Source organism: Neopsephotus bourkii, unplaced genomic scaffold (genome assembly GCF_033783945.1).
Source record: "Neopsephotus bourkii isolate Nb327-2 ecotype Australia unplaced genomic scaffold, CSIRO-AGI_Nbou_v1 NB_1825, whole genome shotgun sequence".
Taxonomy (NCBI): domain Eukaryota; kingdom Metazoa; phylum Chordata; class Aves; order Psittaciformes; family Psittacidae; genus Neopsephotus; species Neopsephotus bourkii.
The window spans coordinates 7,624,433-7,641,232 of NW_026902298.1; the positions used below are offsets into that span (position 1 = coordinate 7,624,433).

Below are 16,800 nucleotides of genomic sequence, written 5' to 3' on the forward strand. Positions count from 1 at the left end.
GAAAGAAGAATTTAGTTGGAACTAGACTTCATTCCAGTCCTGTTGGGTGTGTTTAAGGACAGATAACTCTCATGGTTGGAGGCTTGCTTGGTACTGAACCAGGATCTGTTCTAGTTCAGTGGTGTCAGCTGAAAGTTCTGAGGCTCTACAGAAACACTCCCAACTCTTGGTAGTTTTCTCTGGGAGTGGTTCTCCCTTGGGATGTTAAAAAGGAACCATAATTACTGCTTACTGTGGAAGAAGCCAAGACACAGGACAATGTTTTCTCTCAACATGCACTGTGATGTGTGGGTGCAAGGCCCTGGGTCCAAGCACAGCTTGTCACAGGACTCCTTCCAACTGTGCATGTCTCAAATGAGAAGGTGACCGTGTAAGGGGAATGAAATGTTATCGTACCAAACGTGTGTTTCTAACAGGAAAAAGGTGGTTCCGTTGCTCCAGGCAGCTGTTCTAGCACATGGCTTATTGCCTAAAGCTACCAGCTGCAGTGCTGCTGCAAGCATTGGAACTCTTCATTATGTGCGTTCGAAGTAGGGCTGGTGGTTCTCCTCACCCCACCCAAAACCGGAGCTCAAGCCAGCTTGGTATGAAAGAGAAGTGGATAAGAACATAAGAAGAAGACAAGGAATCGGTTATATCCGCCAGCACCGTGGAAATCTTCACTGGGAAAGCAGGAAAGAACTGACTCGAGATCCTGCATTGGAAGAAGAGCACTTCACTGACCCAGCAGACAGGCAGCAGGTAGGTGTGCTGTGAATTGCCACCACAGTGTACCCAACACCTTGAACACTTGCTGTGGTTGGTACCATATGTGTACACACAGACTGTGATGTATCCATGTCATTCCCTTCAGCTGCCAAATTCAGGTTCAGCCTGAACTTCTGTTGGCTTCCGACTGATACCGTGATACTGATGCTTGGTTAAGACTTGATGTTTCAAGTTACAATGAGCCTTGTTGAACATCTGTGAACTCAAAATATGGTTAAAACCATAGCACAGCCAACAGAAATTCATATCTAATCCAGTTCTCTTTCTGTACATGGAAAATAGTGGGTTTGTGGGCTTTTGCTGGCTGGATGCTTTAATGGGGAGAACTTTTGGCTGCCATTTCCTTGCTGTGACTGCATCACACGAGAGGAAAAACAAGTGGTGTGCCAGCTAGTGGTAAATAAAACCAACTCCAGAGTTGCTGTGCAAGTTATTCCGGTGTTGGTTTTTTTTCCTGTCATTGTTTCAAGGAATTTCTCATCATCTATGCAAGGAATGTAAGGTGGAAATACCATATATTGGTGATGATGGAGATAAATGTGTCCTGCCTCAGAGGAGCTCACCCCAGATTTTCGGAAGGGAAAACGGGAATGTTCAGCTGTGGCTGAAGTTCCTCATTCCCAGTTCAGTACAGTTTCCAAACTGAACTAATAAATTAAGGGGGGGGGGGGGTAGGGTGTTAATATCAGGTCTTAACTGAGTGGTTTCTCAGTAAGTTGCATATAGCAACCCAAAGCATCTTACTCTGACATCCGTTTGCTTTTATTTAACGGCTTAAACAGAGGTAAAACCCTAAAGACATATATAAGATCATAGACTGAGCTGACTGATAACTCAGTTGGGACACACCAAGGGAGTTTGATTTGACACACCAAGGGAAGGTGGTTTAAGATCCCAGTGTTTCTGGGTTTATTTTAGGTTTAATGAATGGACTGGCAGTTGTGTTGTGGTAACAAAAATAAACCCAGAGCACCTCTTTCAGTACAACTGCTACTTACAGGTATTTCATCTTCCACTCAAGCCTGTGCTCAATGTCTTTTTCTAGATAGTGCTGGTTATAATCTCTTAATACAGCAAAACCCATTTTTGCTGTTCTCAGTCACATTTCTGTTGCTCTCCAATCATTTTCCAGGTCGGGAATGTTTAGAAGTATTCAGGTACCTCTGGAGGAAACTGCCATTTCCATTCCTGATGCTTCCCTTCGGTTTGTTCTGAGACTCGTCATCATTTTCCTTAGCCCTATTAACTCGCACACTTATTTAACCACATCTGGGGATGTATGATGTGCACGGCCACATCTTGTGCTGGGAAGAAAGTGGTAGAGGGAAACGAGTGATTTCCATCAATCCCACTATCCTAGTCCATTGCCCTGTCCAGCTCAGGAGCAGGGGCCCACTGGACAGTTTGGTTCTGGGGCCTTTGGAACTCAGGTTTGTGTGCAGAGGGAAATGCAGTGGGTGCAAGGTGCAGGTTTAGCCCCTGGGATAGAAATCAAGTGTAGGAACAGCTATGCTTAACTGAGGGTAGGAGGGATCTCTGAGCTATCAGGCAGGCCCTGTGATGCCTCTTGTGTGAGCACAGGTGTGATGGGGAATGGCTGAGGAACTGGGGGGGTTCAGTCTGGAGAAGGCTCAGGGGCAACCTGATCACTCCCTACAACTGCCTGACAGGAGGATGGAGCCAGGAGGGGTTGGGCTCTGCTCCCAAGGAACAAGGGATGGGACAAGAGGAACCGGCCTCAAGCTGCACCAGGGCAGGTTTAGATGGAGCTGAGGAACAATTCCTGCCGCAGAGGGTGCTCAGGCATTGGAACAGGCTGCCCAGGACAGGGCTGCAGGCACCGTCCTTTCTAAGTGTTCACCCACCGTGTAGACGAGGCCTCAGTGCCATGGGTTAGTGGTGGCCTCGGCAGTGCCGGGGAAGGGTTGGACTTGAAGACCTCAAAGGTCTTTTCCAACCTGGTTGATTCTGTGGTTCTACGCAAACCTGCGGCGCCGGCACCGCGCACCGTTACTCACAGCCCTGCAGCGTGCGCGGGGCTGCGGCCAACTTCGCACGGCCCATCCGAGCCCCACGCGAGGAGCGATCACTCCCGCCCCACAGCCCCGCTCCTCCCGCACCGCCCGCGGCGCCAGGGCCGGGCCGAGGCCGCAGCTCCGCCCCGGGGCTGGCCCAGCCGGGTTCTGCAGACCGCCCCGCATCCCGTGCCCGGCAGGCAGAGCGGTGCTGGTCGGCAGCAGGTGAGGATGGGGCGGGCAGCTCCGGACCGGGCCGTGTCTTGTCCCGGAGGGACGGAGGCAGCCCGGTGCCCTTCGCCTTGTCGGGGCGCGGGGAGACTGGGGGCCAGCCTCTATCTTGATGGGAGCCTGCCAAGGGGAAACGGGGGGTCGGGGGAGACGAGAGAGCAGAAGAACAAGTCCTCAGTGGGGATGAGCGGGGGTGGGGAGTTTTTCCTTGGAACTGGGAGGGGTGGGGGCATGTTTTGGGTGGAAATCTGTGTTTGTACCTATTAACCGGGGTGGTGGTGGTGGTTTTCATCCAGGGGACTGCCCTCGGGTCTGAGTCACGGCGGTAGCACCGCAGTGCGCTAAGCGGGGCGGGCTGCGGCGGGGCTCCGGCCATGGACCGGGACCGCGAGCGCTACGGGGGACCCCGGGGCTGGGGTAGCGGGGGGAGGTGGCTGTAAAAGAGCCGTGAGGTAGCCAGGCTGCATTTGTGGGGCGCTTGCTGGCTGCGGGGTACCGCGGCAAGAGGAGCGGTGGCATCCCCAGGAGCTACCCCGGGCCCCCCGGGACCGCGGCTCCTGGTCCGGGTCGTCCTTCCCTTGCCTGCCTGGAGGTGCTGATGGAAGCAGCAGCGTGGTGTGGAACGGCTGCTGCCTCCCAGGTGGGACTGCAGAGAAATTCTGCTTCACAAGCAAGGCAATAAGCCCTCCGCGCTGTTGCAGTTGTTGTTTCTTGCTACGGAGACTGGTCAGATGCTCGAGTCAAAACAGCAATTTAGAACATTCAGTTTAGGAACTGTTTTCTGTGTTGTTTCTTTTAAGCCATGTTGTGAATTACTGTTTCTCTCTCTATATATGCGCTTTTTTAGAGCCCAATTTTCATTGTCTCATCTCTGAATTAAAAGAAAAAATTACTCATTTCCACAGAAAATGGATTGGTTGAATTACTCCTGACAAAGCTCTTGTGTTGGCTGCAGTGTTTTTTATTAATCTGCCTTCTGTTTTTTCTGGTCATGATTTGGTTTGGCTAAAAGACAAACCCAGTTTAATCTGCTGACACCACTGGGTGCCTGAGGGCTCCTGAAAGATGGAGAGGTTCCCAGCATGATGCTGGTTGCAGTCCAGGATGGCTCTTGCTTTAACCACCAGACTAACGGCCCTCCTGCAGATTCACGTCACTGTGGGATGAGCCTCTGGTCTGGAAAATGCTTCTCATAGAGTTGTTTACCCCAGAAAAATCATCTCATCCTGAACATTATGGGTTTGTTTTTCTCGGTTTTCCTGCTCAGCAGTAGGTCAGACAGACAGGAAAATGTCCGTGGTTTTGTCTGCTGGGTGGGTTGCTGTTTTGGGGTGGTTTTTTTTGGCCAGTAACAGAATTGACTACTTAAGGTTGAGGATTTCAGTTTTATTTTACTATGAAACCATTTTCTTTAAGCCCACAGTCAGTCTTCTGGGAGGAAAAAGCTCCATCCCAGCATGGTTATGGTCTGCCATGCCAGACTCTTAACTGCATGTAGAAATAGCTTCAAGTGGTACTAACAGGGTCAAAGCAGTGATGTGGCTGTATCACTGCAGTTTTGTAAGTGAATCATGTCACCTGAATGTCTTTAATCCTTTTGGACTTCCAAACCCACTAGGGCTTTGAAGACAAACATCAAATCATGTCCTTTTAACATAAGTATGGTCCTTCGCTCTCAGCCTCCTGTATCTGCTCTATACATGGTGTAAATAGCCTGTTCTTTGCAACAGCAGAGATATTTTAGTAGTATGATGACAGTAATTGTGGAGGACTCAAGCTATGGCTGCAGTTACTTGGTGGGTTATTGCATGTGTTGGTCCCCCAGTGCGAGGGAGAAATTTGGGGAGAGGAGAGGCAAAACCCCCCTTAGTACAGACAAATCCCTTGCAACCCCATGAGAGAGAAGAAAGGAGGGCTAGGCTCCAGGGTTATGGGAATTGCTGTGAAAGAAAAAAGCATTTGACACCTAAATGGTCTTTTATGTTATTAAGTGCATTTGTAGCTCTTAGAAATAAGACCTGTTGAATGGTGTAATCAAAGGGAGGAGACCCATCTGCAGCCTGTCAGGGCTCAAATCTCAGCTCTTGAGACAAAATACTGTTCTCAGAATAAAAACCCTCTCTTGGAAAGTGCAGTTACCTTTCTGTCTTTCCTTTCACTGGTTTTCCTGGCCAGTTCCCCACTGAATCAAGTCTTTAACCCTCAGTTCCTCACTATGTATTTTGCTAGTTTCACGTGGCTTTTGAATGGAATGTGTAACATATTCCATTGTTACATGTTTGTTTATTCCATGCCTTTATGCCTGTTATTTATGCCTTCATATTAGGGAAGAATCATGACCAAGATGAACTGCATCCTGGTGACCGCCTGCATTGTCCTGATTGCTTTTTGTAGTTCTGGTGAGTACAAGTGAGCTACTTTCCTGATGTAATGTTGTAACAGGGGCTGAGGAAATCATGGAAAAAATAAACAGGGCAGCCTGGATCATTTAATACCACTTTGGGGAATGACAGCAACCATCAAAGTAGGGCTTAGTTTCTGTTCCTGGGTGTCTTTGGTCAAAAGAGAGAATCAGGTGCTGAATATGATGCTGCTTAATATGGCAGCAGACCATTGTTTTGCAGCTGGAAGGGTCAGTTCCTGTTGTGTGAGTTGGAAATGTGGTGTATGGCAGGAGAGAAATGAGGTGGAATAAAAAAGGGATAGAATAACGCTGCTGGAAGTGTCTCTTGTCTGTTCTTTTGGAAAAGGCAGGATTTAAGACTAGATAAAAGAAGCAAATACATTGTTCTGCAGGCACATGAAGGTAAGTGAGTTTAAAGATGATGTAAGTGCAGGCTTCAAAACCTTCCTTTCAGAACTGCCAGTCTCATTTGTACACTGACGAAAGCTGGTGAATTTTAGCTTAAGCCTTGGGTTTAACAACCAGGCATACGTTTTGTGACAGATGCAGAGAGTGATTATTCTTTTTTCCCTTTTTAATGCTGCTGCAGTCTCAGTCCTTCATTATTCAGTAAAGATAAACCCTTGTCTCCTTAGGTTATGCCTTAAGGTGTTACCACTGCGAGAACAGCCCTTCCTTGTGCAAGACCAATAGTACTTGCTTAGCAACTGAAGATACGTGCTTGCAGATGAAATTCGGTATGTACCCTTCAGCCCTAAAATAAACGTGGTTATATCAGTTTTCATTGCCTCTGTGCTTCTAATCTGGCCTTAGCATGCATTTCTTAGCCTTGCTCAAAAGAAGGTTGTGAGTGTTTTTGAAGGTCATGCTTATATCCAAGCAACTGATAAATAAGATGATGATTTAGCTGATTTATACTTGGGCAGGCATATACAAGGATAGCTTTATATCCAGAATTAAAACAAAACTACAAAACAAACCATGGGGAAGATGGTCAAGGATATTCAGGGCGTAGAGTTAATGTTTTTGTTAAATAACATTTCAGTAGCTCTTTTACTGCCAGTGACAGGAGTTTCATTGCAAAAACGAAAGTACCAAGTCAAGTGAAATAATCTCTTGCTTCCCCAACTGGTTTCCTCTGCTCAAGAAAGATGCTGGGCTGGCTTTGGACAGTGGGAGCCAGTATGGGATGGGACTGCTCCATTCCACTGGATGGTCCCTGGTAAAGTTCATGACTTGGCTTTGAGGGAGGAAGCTTCTAATGTGGCTGGATCAGGATGCTGCTCCATGCTGCTTGCAACCTAAGGGATTTTGTCTTTTTGCTGTTTCCCATGAGCTCAGTCTGTTTTCTAGCACTCAGCCAGTCCGTTGTTGGAGTCACGAGTTGTGTACTTGAGGTGTCAAGCTGGGGGAGATGGAAGGTGAGCTGCTTGGTTTGTGGTGTCCAGGGAAATGAGTGAGAAAGGCAAGGACTCTTCAAGCTCTTTCTTCACATATTGCTTCTGGAAATGGCACTGCTCAGATCCGATGGGATTTGTTTTCAGAACAAAAACTAATTTGAGTTATTGAGCTTTGTGGAGCGAGAATGGTCATGCTGTAGGACAATGCAAGAGCACTGCAAGCTGAGCTAGATGGTGATGCACAGTTCGTCTCTGTCAGGAGCCTCAGAGCAGGCATCACTCAAACTCCCCCCTGTATCACTCAGCTGGTCATTTGGGCTGAATTGGAAGCACCAGTTAGCTTGAGGTAGAAATCTTTCTTAACCTATGGCTAAAAGCCATATGAGAGGCAGAACCATGGCGTTGTAGGTAGTGATTCTCTGTCCCAAATCCAATATTGCTTTCAATATTCTTTTAATCTGTTTAATTTCTTTTGTAGGTAAATTGAGAACCTCCTCCTGCTGGAAGGCATCCCAGTGCAGTATGAATGATATTGCTGAATTCTTCCAGTTGGATAATTTTGATTTCTTTTGCTGCCAACACGACTTGTGCAATGAGAGTGCAATTCCTGGGCTTAACAAAGCAGCCTTCAGTATTGCCTCTGTACTGACCATGTTGTGGATGCTCCTGTAACAATCCTCATTTCTATGCTGTACTTTCAAGCTGAAATTACACTAAATCATTAACTCTTTTCTGAATTGTACTTCTCACATTTGCAGTTCCTAACAGTGGGCAAAAACATTCCCTTTTAAATTTAAATGCTCTTTCCTAAGGTTCTGTCTGTTAAATCATTGTCGTTATTCATGGAAAGGAGATTGAGCTTGTTACCAGTTACAATGAATTCAGGTATTTTGGCCTGCCCTATTCATGGGGGAAACAACTTGCTATGAAGTAGTGTTACCTTGTGGAGAACCCTGGTAAACTTCAGTGGGTGATGTGAGAGGGAAGGAATACTCTTAAGTTTAATGCTGAAAAACTATTATTTCTTATCATCCCATAAATTGTAATTATTGGAGTGGATTTGCCTTCAGCATAAGAAGTGTTGATCATTAAGTATAAACTTGCTTAAGTCTTCATTATGAGGATGGGAATATTTAGTTTCAAGTGATGTAGGCTCTTTGTTCCTGTCACTGTAATGTTTTTACAAGCCAATGATATGACCTTGTGAGCACTGTTTATTCTGGGAGAAAGCATCTACATTTCTTAAACCAAAACCAAAATAATGCTGTAAGTGAGAAACACTCTTTTTCTATTTCGGCAAGCGTGCAGACAACATGTGCCAGCTTCTTTCTGAGTATTTTTTTCCCCCCTTATACTTTATCCATGTCTAAGATTTTAAGTAAGCATGTGCTTTGCATGCTTATTGGTACACTGAAAATGATTTATAAAATGCTAAGGAACTGAAGTGGCAGATCTAGTTTATTTTCCCCACACATAACCCTTCAAGCTCTCACCTAAGAGTACTAAACAAAACCTTGCAGAACTTTCTATTTTGACCTTTATGCAACACTACAAATGCCAATGCAAACTTGAAATGTATTTATATAGCATGAATAAAGCCTGCTCAGTTTGTATGTGTAAGGGGTCTGGAGCTGAAATACTCTGTACATTGTTCTGCCTCAGAGGTAGAGACAGAGCTTTGACACTCCTCTGGTATTTAGGGACCCTCTCAGTCAGGTACACTGCCAGGTTCTCCTTTTTGTCTTCTAGAGCTCTTGGCATGTCCCTGCAGGAGTTGTGGTCCATTCCCAGTGAGATACTCTCTTCCTGAGGACCCCTGCTTGTGCTGTGCAGGGTGCCAGCAACACCAGTTCATCGTAACAAGGGTGTTACTCGAAATCCACAATGTATTCTGCAATGTATCTTTTGGTTAAGCTTCTGTTAGCTATGAAAGTATTCTGGACTATCTCTGATCACTCAAAATACATAAGTCATACTGTCTTTGATTAATAAAAATGTGAAAGACGAAAATGTGGGGAGTGTGGTTATTTGTCAGCATTTACAGCTATGTACAGGTGTGCTCAGTTTTGGTAGTGGTTATTTGCTTTAAGAGCTGCTTGATGGGAAAAGTGGTCATGGTTTTAAACTAAAAGAGGAGAGATGCAGGCTGGATACAAGGAAGAAAGAAGAAAATAGTCCCTGATTTCCCACTCTTTTTGTCCTTACATCTTTTTAGTTCCATCTGGTTGACAAAAGCAGACACTTAGAAGACAGTAAGTTCTGCAGAGTGGCTTTTTTCGCTAAGGCACCACCATTTGTCACTACCTCTTGTTCATCTGAGATGCAAAAGTGGTATTAAAGCACTGACTCAATATAGAGTTGGGGGGAGGTTTGTAGCAGAGAAGGTATCTTGTGTTAGACGAGCTGATAAATTCCTTATGTTTAAACAATCTCAGTTACACCATTATTTATTATATTGTCAATGTCTCTCTTCTGATGGTTGGCACTTTTAAACCTGGTTGATTGCATATATAAAATATTCTTTTTTCTTTTTAAGAAGGGCAAAAATAAGATCTATTTTGCCTCTGATAATAGCTTGAATAGTTTTGGTATTTGTTTTTTGATAGCCTTGAACACTTGTCTAATCTATTTCTCCTTCCTTTCTCTTCTAGAAGCAGCTTGAGCAATGAATCCTTGTGGTTTGCACTGTAGAAGGCCACTTCTTTTACAAAGATTAGTAGGAATGTTGTTTAATTCTCCTGGGGAGAATGCATGTGGCAAAGGAAAAGAATTTTTCTATGACAGCAAACAATTTCTAAAGAAAAATGGCTAGATTTCAAGTGGAAAAATATCCCTTGTGTCCCTCTGCTGGGAAAGGCAGATTAATTATGTAGCCTGAAACACATCTCATGCCATTTACAAGCTGAATGGTGATGCAGGGTTTCACAGTTTGCTATATATTTGTGTCTCCTGAGCCTGCATGGCTGCCTGGTGAGCTCTGTCCTGCAGAAAAAGCTGTTGAACAGTGACTGCTGCTTGAACATTGGCACTTTTCCCAGCGCTGCTGTGTTACATTCAGATTTGATGGCCAGACCTCAGAGATGGGGAACCAGAGCCATGAAGACCTTAGATCAAATGCAGTTCCATTTAGTGACAGTAAGACACTGTAGTACAGTGTACCACAGGTCAATTCTACGTATTAGTATCACATCAGTGCAAATAGTGGTTTTGCTTTAGGTTTGCAGATGCTTTAAAGACAGCTCCAGCTTTGCTCTGAGCTACAAACAACCCTCATTCGGTTGTCAGAAATTTTCCTGTAACCGGTCATTTGTGTGTGTAGCCTTGGTCCAGTGTTGTGACTGTTCACTTACCTGTCCCTGTTCTGACATCGGTGATTTTTCACTCTATATAACAGTGCGGCTAATATGTATGATAATGGCTTGCCTCTTATTTATACCTAATTATGGCACTGGTTTTGGATGGACTGGAATTTCTCTCTTTTCAGGTTGTGATAATTAATTGCAAGAAATTGAAGGACTGGTGGGAAATCTCAGAATCCTGAGGCTGGAAGGGACCCTCTGGAGGTATCTGATCCACACCCCTGTGCTCAGGGAGGGGATCTAAAGCCAATTATCCAGGACCACGTCCAGGTGGCTTTTGAATATCCCAAAGTGCTGAGCTCAGGAGAAGGATCACTCTGCTGACCCATTGGCAATGCTTTACTTCATGCAGCCCAGGATACTGTTTGCCTTCCCTGCAGCAAGGGCACATTGCTGGCTCATGTTTAGTTTGGTGTTCACCAGGATACTCTTCTGCAAAGCAGCTTTCCAGCTGGTCAGCCCCTAGGATGTACCACTCCTGGGTCACTCCCAGTCTTTGGAGTGGGTGTTCACAAAATGAGGCTTGAACCCCAGGGACTCCCAGGTTTAGGTCATCCTCACTGGGATGTGCCAGGCATTTTGTGTGGTTTAACTGTGTCCTGCAAGCTACAGGATAATGCAGAATATCGTCAAGGTGAACTGCTGCTATGCAAGTGTGTCTCTCTGCAGTGAGTGCTGGGTAACTTGCCACTATTGTGTGGGTCTGGCTTTTAGTTTGTTTTGTAATTATGTAAATGATGTGCTCTGGTTTGAATTAGTGGCATGACTAAAACCTCATCCTTAGCTCTGTACCTTTGAGCATGCTTTTTTTGCCAACACACATAATTTATGTACTAATGTCCATCTAATTAGCAAAAACTCCTCATCAGGGACTCTTCATAAGGAACTGTAGTAATAGGACAAAGGGTAATGGGTTTAAGCTTAAATAGAAGTTCTATACTGTGAGGGTGCTGAAGCACTGGAACATGCTGCCCAAAGAAGCACTAAATGCTCCATCCCTGGCAGTATTCAAGGCCAGGCTGGACAGAGCCTTGGGCAACATGGTTTAAAAGTGTGAGGCATCACCTTGGAACTAGGTGATCTTAAGATCTTTTCCAACACAAACCATTCTATGATTCTATGACTGTTCTTCCCTGCATCTGCTTCTCAATATTCATTCCTCTGGTAACCATGCATCGCTTTTTTGGGGATGGGAGTGTGTGTGTGTGTGCAATTTAACAAAGGAGTTATTTTTCCCTATAGGAACAAGATAGAGCCAGCAAATGTAAGCTGCAGTAGCAGCAAGCAGCATGTGCAGAAATTTGTTCTTGTGATCTGTCTTTGCCATTAATTCCTCCTTCAGCTTCTCATCCTGCTTCCTGCTTCTGTGTGGTGGTGACTGCAGGGAGCTGTCAGGTAGCTGTCAAGGTTGTCCTTTGAGTTGAACTTGGGCATGGAGAGTTTGGAAGCCTTGTACTGGTGGAACATAGGGCTGATATACCTGGTTGGTAGGGATTTTGCTTTATCCTGTCTCAAGACCTTCTCACTCATCAAACTAAGGTGGGATGGCTCTGCTATTTCAGGATGCAGGAAATTGTGAAAAGAAGCAGATGCATGGGAAAAAACAGATAAGAAGAGCAAGCAATTTCCTCCCACTGCTTGTTGGAGTGAGAGGAATGAGGAGGCTGACCAGCAAGAAGCTTTTATTTTGTCAAAAGAAGGAGGAATTGCTAACATAATAAAGTAGTCCCAACAGAGAACTGCATGTTAAGTAACTCACTATTGCACTAACTGAGGCATCTGGATACTGCTGTTACATAATATTAAATGCATTTAATAACAACAGTGCTGCTCCAGCTGGAAGAGAGTTTAACCTGTCTGGATCTCTACATGTCCAAGGGGCTTGGATCTAGGGTTGGCTTCATAGCAGGAAAGTTAGGCTGCACTCTGGGCCTAAACATCCAAGCCAGTGTTATCTATAAGAGACCCACATGTGTTTGGGCAGAAACTAGTACTCTGCTTACTGACCTGATAAAACAATGTCAGGGTTGCACTAATGGGAAATTCTGCATTTAAGGGAGGGAGAAGAAAGCATCTAATTGGCTGTGGTATCTCTGGAAGAAGCAGGTTGTCATTTCCGCTCCCATCTTTCCAAGAGTAATTTATACATTGGGATAAAATAAAGACCTGCAGATGATATTATCTCTATGGGTTTATACGCTGCATCTCTTACTGTCTTATGACAACTTACAGCCTAGAAAGAACTGGTTTGGAGCCTAAGAAAGGGAAAGCTGAAACATGCTTTTGATTTCTTTCACTTTAGTGGAATGACTGAAGAAAAATGTTTGGAGCAATGTTTCAGAAAAGAAAGCATTCTGAAAGGTGAAACTAATTCTGCAGAGTCAATTAAGATGATGATACAGGTGTAAACATGAAGCAACAGAGATCTAAACACAGCATGTTTCCTCAGGCCAATCTATATGCACGTCCCCATACAGGAGAGCTAAAAATTCTGTAATCCTTGCCTCCTGCAGAGACCACAGGGCAGGCTCCACTCAGAAACCAATCCTTTACATGTAAGCCTTCTATATTGATGTCTTTTTGCATCTACCTTCTGCTTCTGCTGCTCTTGGTTTTACCTCAAAGCCCTGGGTATTTATTTGGCCGTGGATGAGGACAGCTGTGCTGTAACAGTTGTTACCAGAATTTCAGTACTGCAGATATACTGCAGAAAAATCTCTGCTCAGAAATGAAGGAGGAGGAAAAACTACCTGGATATAGACTGACTTATGGACTATTGCATCTGAACCCTCCATCCTGCCATATGAACATTTCTACACGTGATCCAATGTTAGTTCTGTTTAAGTGATTAGGAATCTTGCACTTATTTGGACGCTCTTGGAATTCAGATCCCAGCACCGTTCTGAGTCAGCCGAGTTATTCATGGCATGCCACTGCTGTTCAGGAATAATAACTTCACCATTCCTCGCTATACAGGGCTGGTTTGATGCTTGATACAAAGCAGCCACCAGTTTGCTGGCTGAGGATGAGAGTGAAGCACATTCATTTCATTTTCTCCTTTCTGACAGCTATGCAGAGATGCTACTCCTCCAAACTGCAGATTTGGAAGAAGACAAAGCAAGCTATGGATATACTGCAGGATGGGAATAAAATCGTGAAGGTTACAGGTTGAGTAGATGGAGGTTTTGGTCAGACGTACTCTGGTATTTGGAGACCTCTGCAAACCTAAATTGACTGAAGCAAGAATTAATCAAATGTGACTGTCTGCCTTGTGTTCTGCTGGATGCATGAGGAGCACTAATCAGGGAGTGTAGTAATGAGAATATTGGCTTAAGTTGCCTTTGGGTTTCATTAAAATGCACAATATTTTTGACTCACTACCTTGCCCAGCAGTGTCTTGAAGGTGCAACATTTGCATGAGTCCCAAAGAAACCTTTATTCTCATGAGTGCTCTGTGACTCATTCAAGCCTGTAATGCTGTAGTTCATTTCAGACTCCTATTTCCAGAGACATTAATGTCTTCCAGAGGACTTCAGGCACCCATCATCATCTGTCACATTCCTAAACCGTGAAGGCACAGATGAGAACACACACAATGCAGTACAATCATTTAGCTCACATCTGAAATGAATGGAGATAGTCTGCAGCATTGCACCAGGACAAGATTAAAGTGATTAAAATGATAACTGCATCTTAAAATCTAATCAGTTTTAAAGTCTGATGGGCTGCTTCCTTCCTGTTCCCAGTCATTGTAATGTTGCAGTCTCCTGTAAATTAAGACTTATTCTCTGTTCCATGTACTACAGGGTGAACTGATGCGTGTCTGGTAAATGCTGGGGCTGTAGCTGGGACTCACCAGAAACCAGACAGTGCCAGATGCTGCTAGAAGGCTGCAGTTTGCATGCAGAAAAAGGACTATATAAGCTATTACAGAAGGCAAAATACAAAAGCTGCTGCTGTCAGACACAATGTGCTGCTTGATTTCTACTTCAAGTATGTTCTACCTGATAGAAAGCTGAAGGTGGTTTCTTTTTTCTGTCTAGAAAAAGGATTTTCAACCCATTCCTCTCCCTGAAAGCAAGATCAACATAACTATTGTTATGAAAATTCCCCTCCCTAACTATACAGCAGCCAGCCTGGGTAGCATGGAAGTGTTTTAACTCTGTCAATATATATATTAGTTCACAGTATACACTGCAATGTAATGAGGTAGTGGAATTTTACTGGAGACTTTGGCATTGTTCATGTGTAAGTATAACAAACTAAAGGACAGCCTGGCCCTGGGAAGAAGGACTTTGCTTCTTGGAAGCTTAAAGCTGTCCAGGAAGGATAAAAGACACCCTTGAACAACCAAGATAACACCAGCATCCTGTTGTACTTGAACAGTTGAGGGGTAGAAGGACCCTGTGTAGAACCACACTGGGGCTGCTGCAGTTTGGTGGGGACACCTTATAGACCTCAACATTATACGTATTACCTGTGTATTTCTCTGTGTTCCAGCCTGGCTTTTCTCCATTGTCACAGGCCAGTTGTCACGTTATGGGCACCCTGGTGGCCATGAGTGTCCTTGAAGATCCCCACTGAATAAAATCCCTTCTCTCTATAGGAAATGTGTAAGAGGGTTTTGCTTTTCCCTCATGTTTCACTTCCTGTTGTGATCAGATCCCTGCACACACCGAATGTGTTCTGGTCCTTTCTGCAGGGTAACCCTTCTCCTCCTTTGGAATTCTTCCTCCATCTAGGAGCGTACAACCAGCTCATCCAGCCTTTCCTAGATCCCTTTGTTTGCTTCCACTGAATAATCACCTTTATCTCTCTCTTTTTTTCGTCTCAGGGATGATTTTTTACCTCAGGTAACATTTTTTTCTGGTTTACTTCACTTGACAATATGACATTTTGGTCAGTTTGCGGTCCATTGTACTTTAAAACACCCGCAGGCTTTTGCTGAGAGGACTGAGAGGGCTTCACCACCTCTGAGGGGCCGTGGCCGCAGCTGTAGCCGGATAGAGGAAGCCGGGAGGTCAACAGAGAGGGAAAGCGGGAAGGTGAACGGGAAGGGATCAGGGAGAAGACCAGGGGAACGAGGCTGCTGCCGGTCGGTCCTCCTGGCCGCCAGGGGGCAATGGCGCCGCCGTGCGACGTCCCCCGCCGGGGCGTGGCGGAGGCTGAGGGGGCCGTGCTGAGGAAGCGGCGGTGTTGGTGACCGGCTGCGGTTCGCAGGGCCCGGCGGCCCCGCCGTGCCCCCCGCAGGTGAGTGGGGCCGCAGGGGTCCGCTCCGTTGGGCTTCGTTCCCTTCCCGTCGCCTGCAGGCTCTGCTGGGTCTCGGCGAAGGGTGCCGCACCTGCACGGGCGCGTCTCAGCCTTCCGGGGGGCGGCCGTGGTCCCTTGGGCCGCTGGCTTAGCAAGCCGTGTCCGAGGAGGGAGGCTCCCGGCCAGCCCGGTCGCTGATGTGGGGCTGGCCCTGCCCTCGTCTGAAGTGGACGGAAAGGTGGTCTCGTCCCCCCCCTTCCCGAGGTGCTTGCTGTGCTGGAGGCGAAGGAAGGGTCTGGGGGTGTTTGTGCACCTCCAGTCCCAGGCTGCTGGTAGCACCGTACTGCAGGAGCAGCTGCATCCGGCTGCTGTGGTGGAAATAGCTAATGCTGTGTACATGCACCTGTGCTTCACTGGGGCCTCTGCACTGATCCTTTAATTCTCCAGTGGTGCCCTGTTACAAAATAGTTCTTCCCTTGCATGCTATTTTGAGAGGAAAATGTGGTCAATGTTATTAAGAAATAATGTTTATGATAAACATAATAGCTATACAAATACATTGCATGTTAACTTTACAGAGTGCATGGAGACCTCATAGCGTCCTTCCAGTATCTGAAGGGTGGCTACAAGGATGCCAGAGAGGGACTCCTCATCAGGAACTGTAGTGATACGACAAGGGGTGATGGGTTTGAACTGAAACGGGAGATTTAAGTTTGATATAAGGAGGAAGTTCTTCCCTATGAGGGTGCTTAGGCGCTGGCACAGGGTGCCCAGAGAAGCTGTGGCTGCCCCATCCCTGGCAGTGTTCAAGGCCAGGTTGGACACGGGGGCTTGGAGCAGTCTGGTCTAGTGGAAGGTGTCCCTGCCTGTGGCAGGGGGTTGGAACTGGATGAGCTTTAAGGCCCCTTCCAACTCAAACCATTCTGTGGTTCTGTGATTTACGTGGCTTCAGTCAGTGTTTGTGCTTCTTTGTTGTATGTCATGTGTTGGTGCAGTTCTTGTGTTGGTGTAGGTGGCATAGCCCATTTGAAAACAGTTTTAGCTTATTCAGGAAAAAACCCAACATCTTAGCAAGCTGTCAGATAAGGATAAAATAAAAAAAATTACGGATAGAAGAAGAAAATAATATTCAAATGCTGTTCTGCCAATGAGTGTGTTAAAAGCACAAAAATGCTGTAGGAAATAGAGTTAAAATAATAAGGCACTGAAGTTTTTACATACTTCTGCAGTCTCCTCTGTTTTTCTGCTCTAGTTCTGTGGAAGAGAGGAGAAAAGGGGAGCACTACTGCCTTCCTTGGTAGTAAGGGATGGGGTTCTGCCTTAGTTTTTTACCCCATAATCTTTGTTTCCATAAAGGAAGAAGGCAAGTTCCT

At 45.7% G+C, this 16,800-nt stretch overlaps 1 protein-coding gene across 2 annotated transcripts; it reads left to right on the forward strand.

Annotated features, from left to right (window-relative positions):
* Positions 1–2,915: 2,915 nt before the first annotated feature.
* Positions 2,916–8,820, forward strand: CD59 (CD59 molecule (CD59 blood group)). Of its 2 annotated transcripts, none has more exons than XM_061343520.1 (4): positions 2,916–3,008; positions 5,341–5,413; positions 6,054–6,155; positions 7,297–8,820. In XM_061343520.1, the coding sequence occupies exons 2-4, from the start codon at positions 5,350–5,352 to the stop codon at positions 7,488–7,490; spliced, it is 360 nt and encodes a 119-aa protein (XP_061199504.1). In that variant the 5' UTR covers positions 2,916–3,008; positions 5,341–5,349; the 3' UTR covers positions 7,491–8,820. The 2 variants fall into 2 exon arrangements, with proteins under 2 accessions (XP_061199504.1, XP_061199503.1); XM_061343519.1 differs by lacking the exon at positions 2,916–3,008 and adding an exon at positions 3,482–3,654.
* The last annotated feature ends 7,980 nt before the right edge of the window (positions 8,821–16,800 follow it).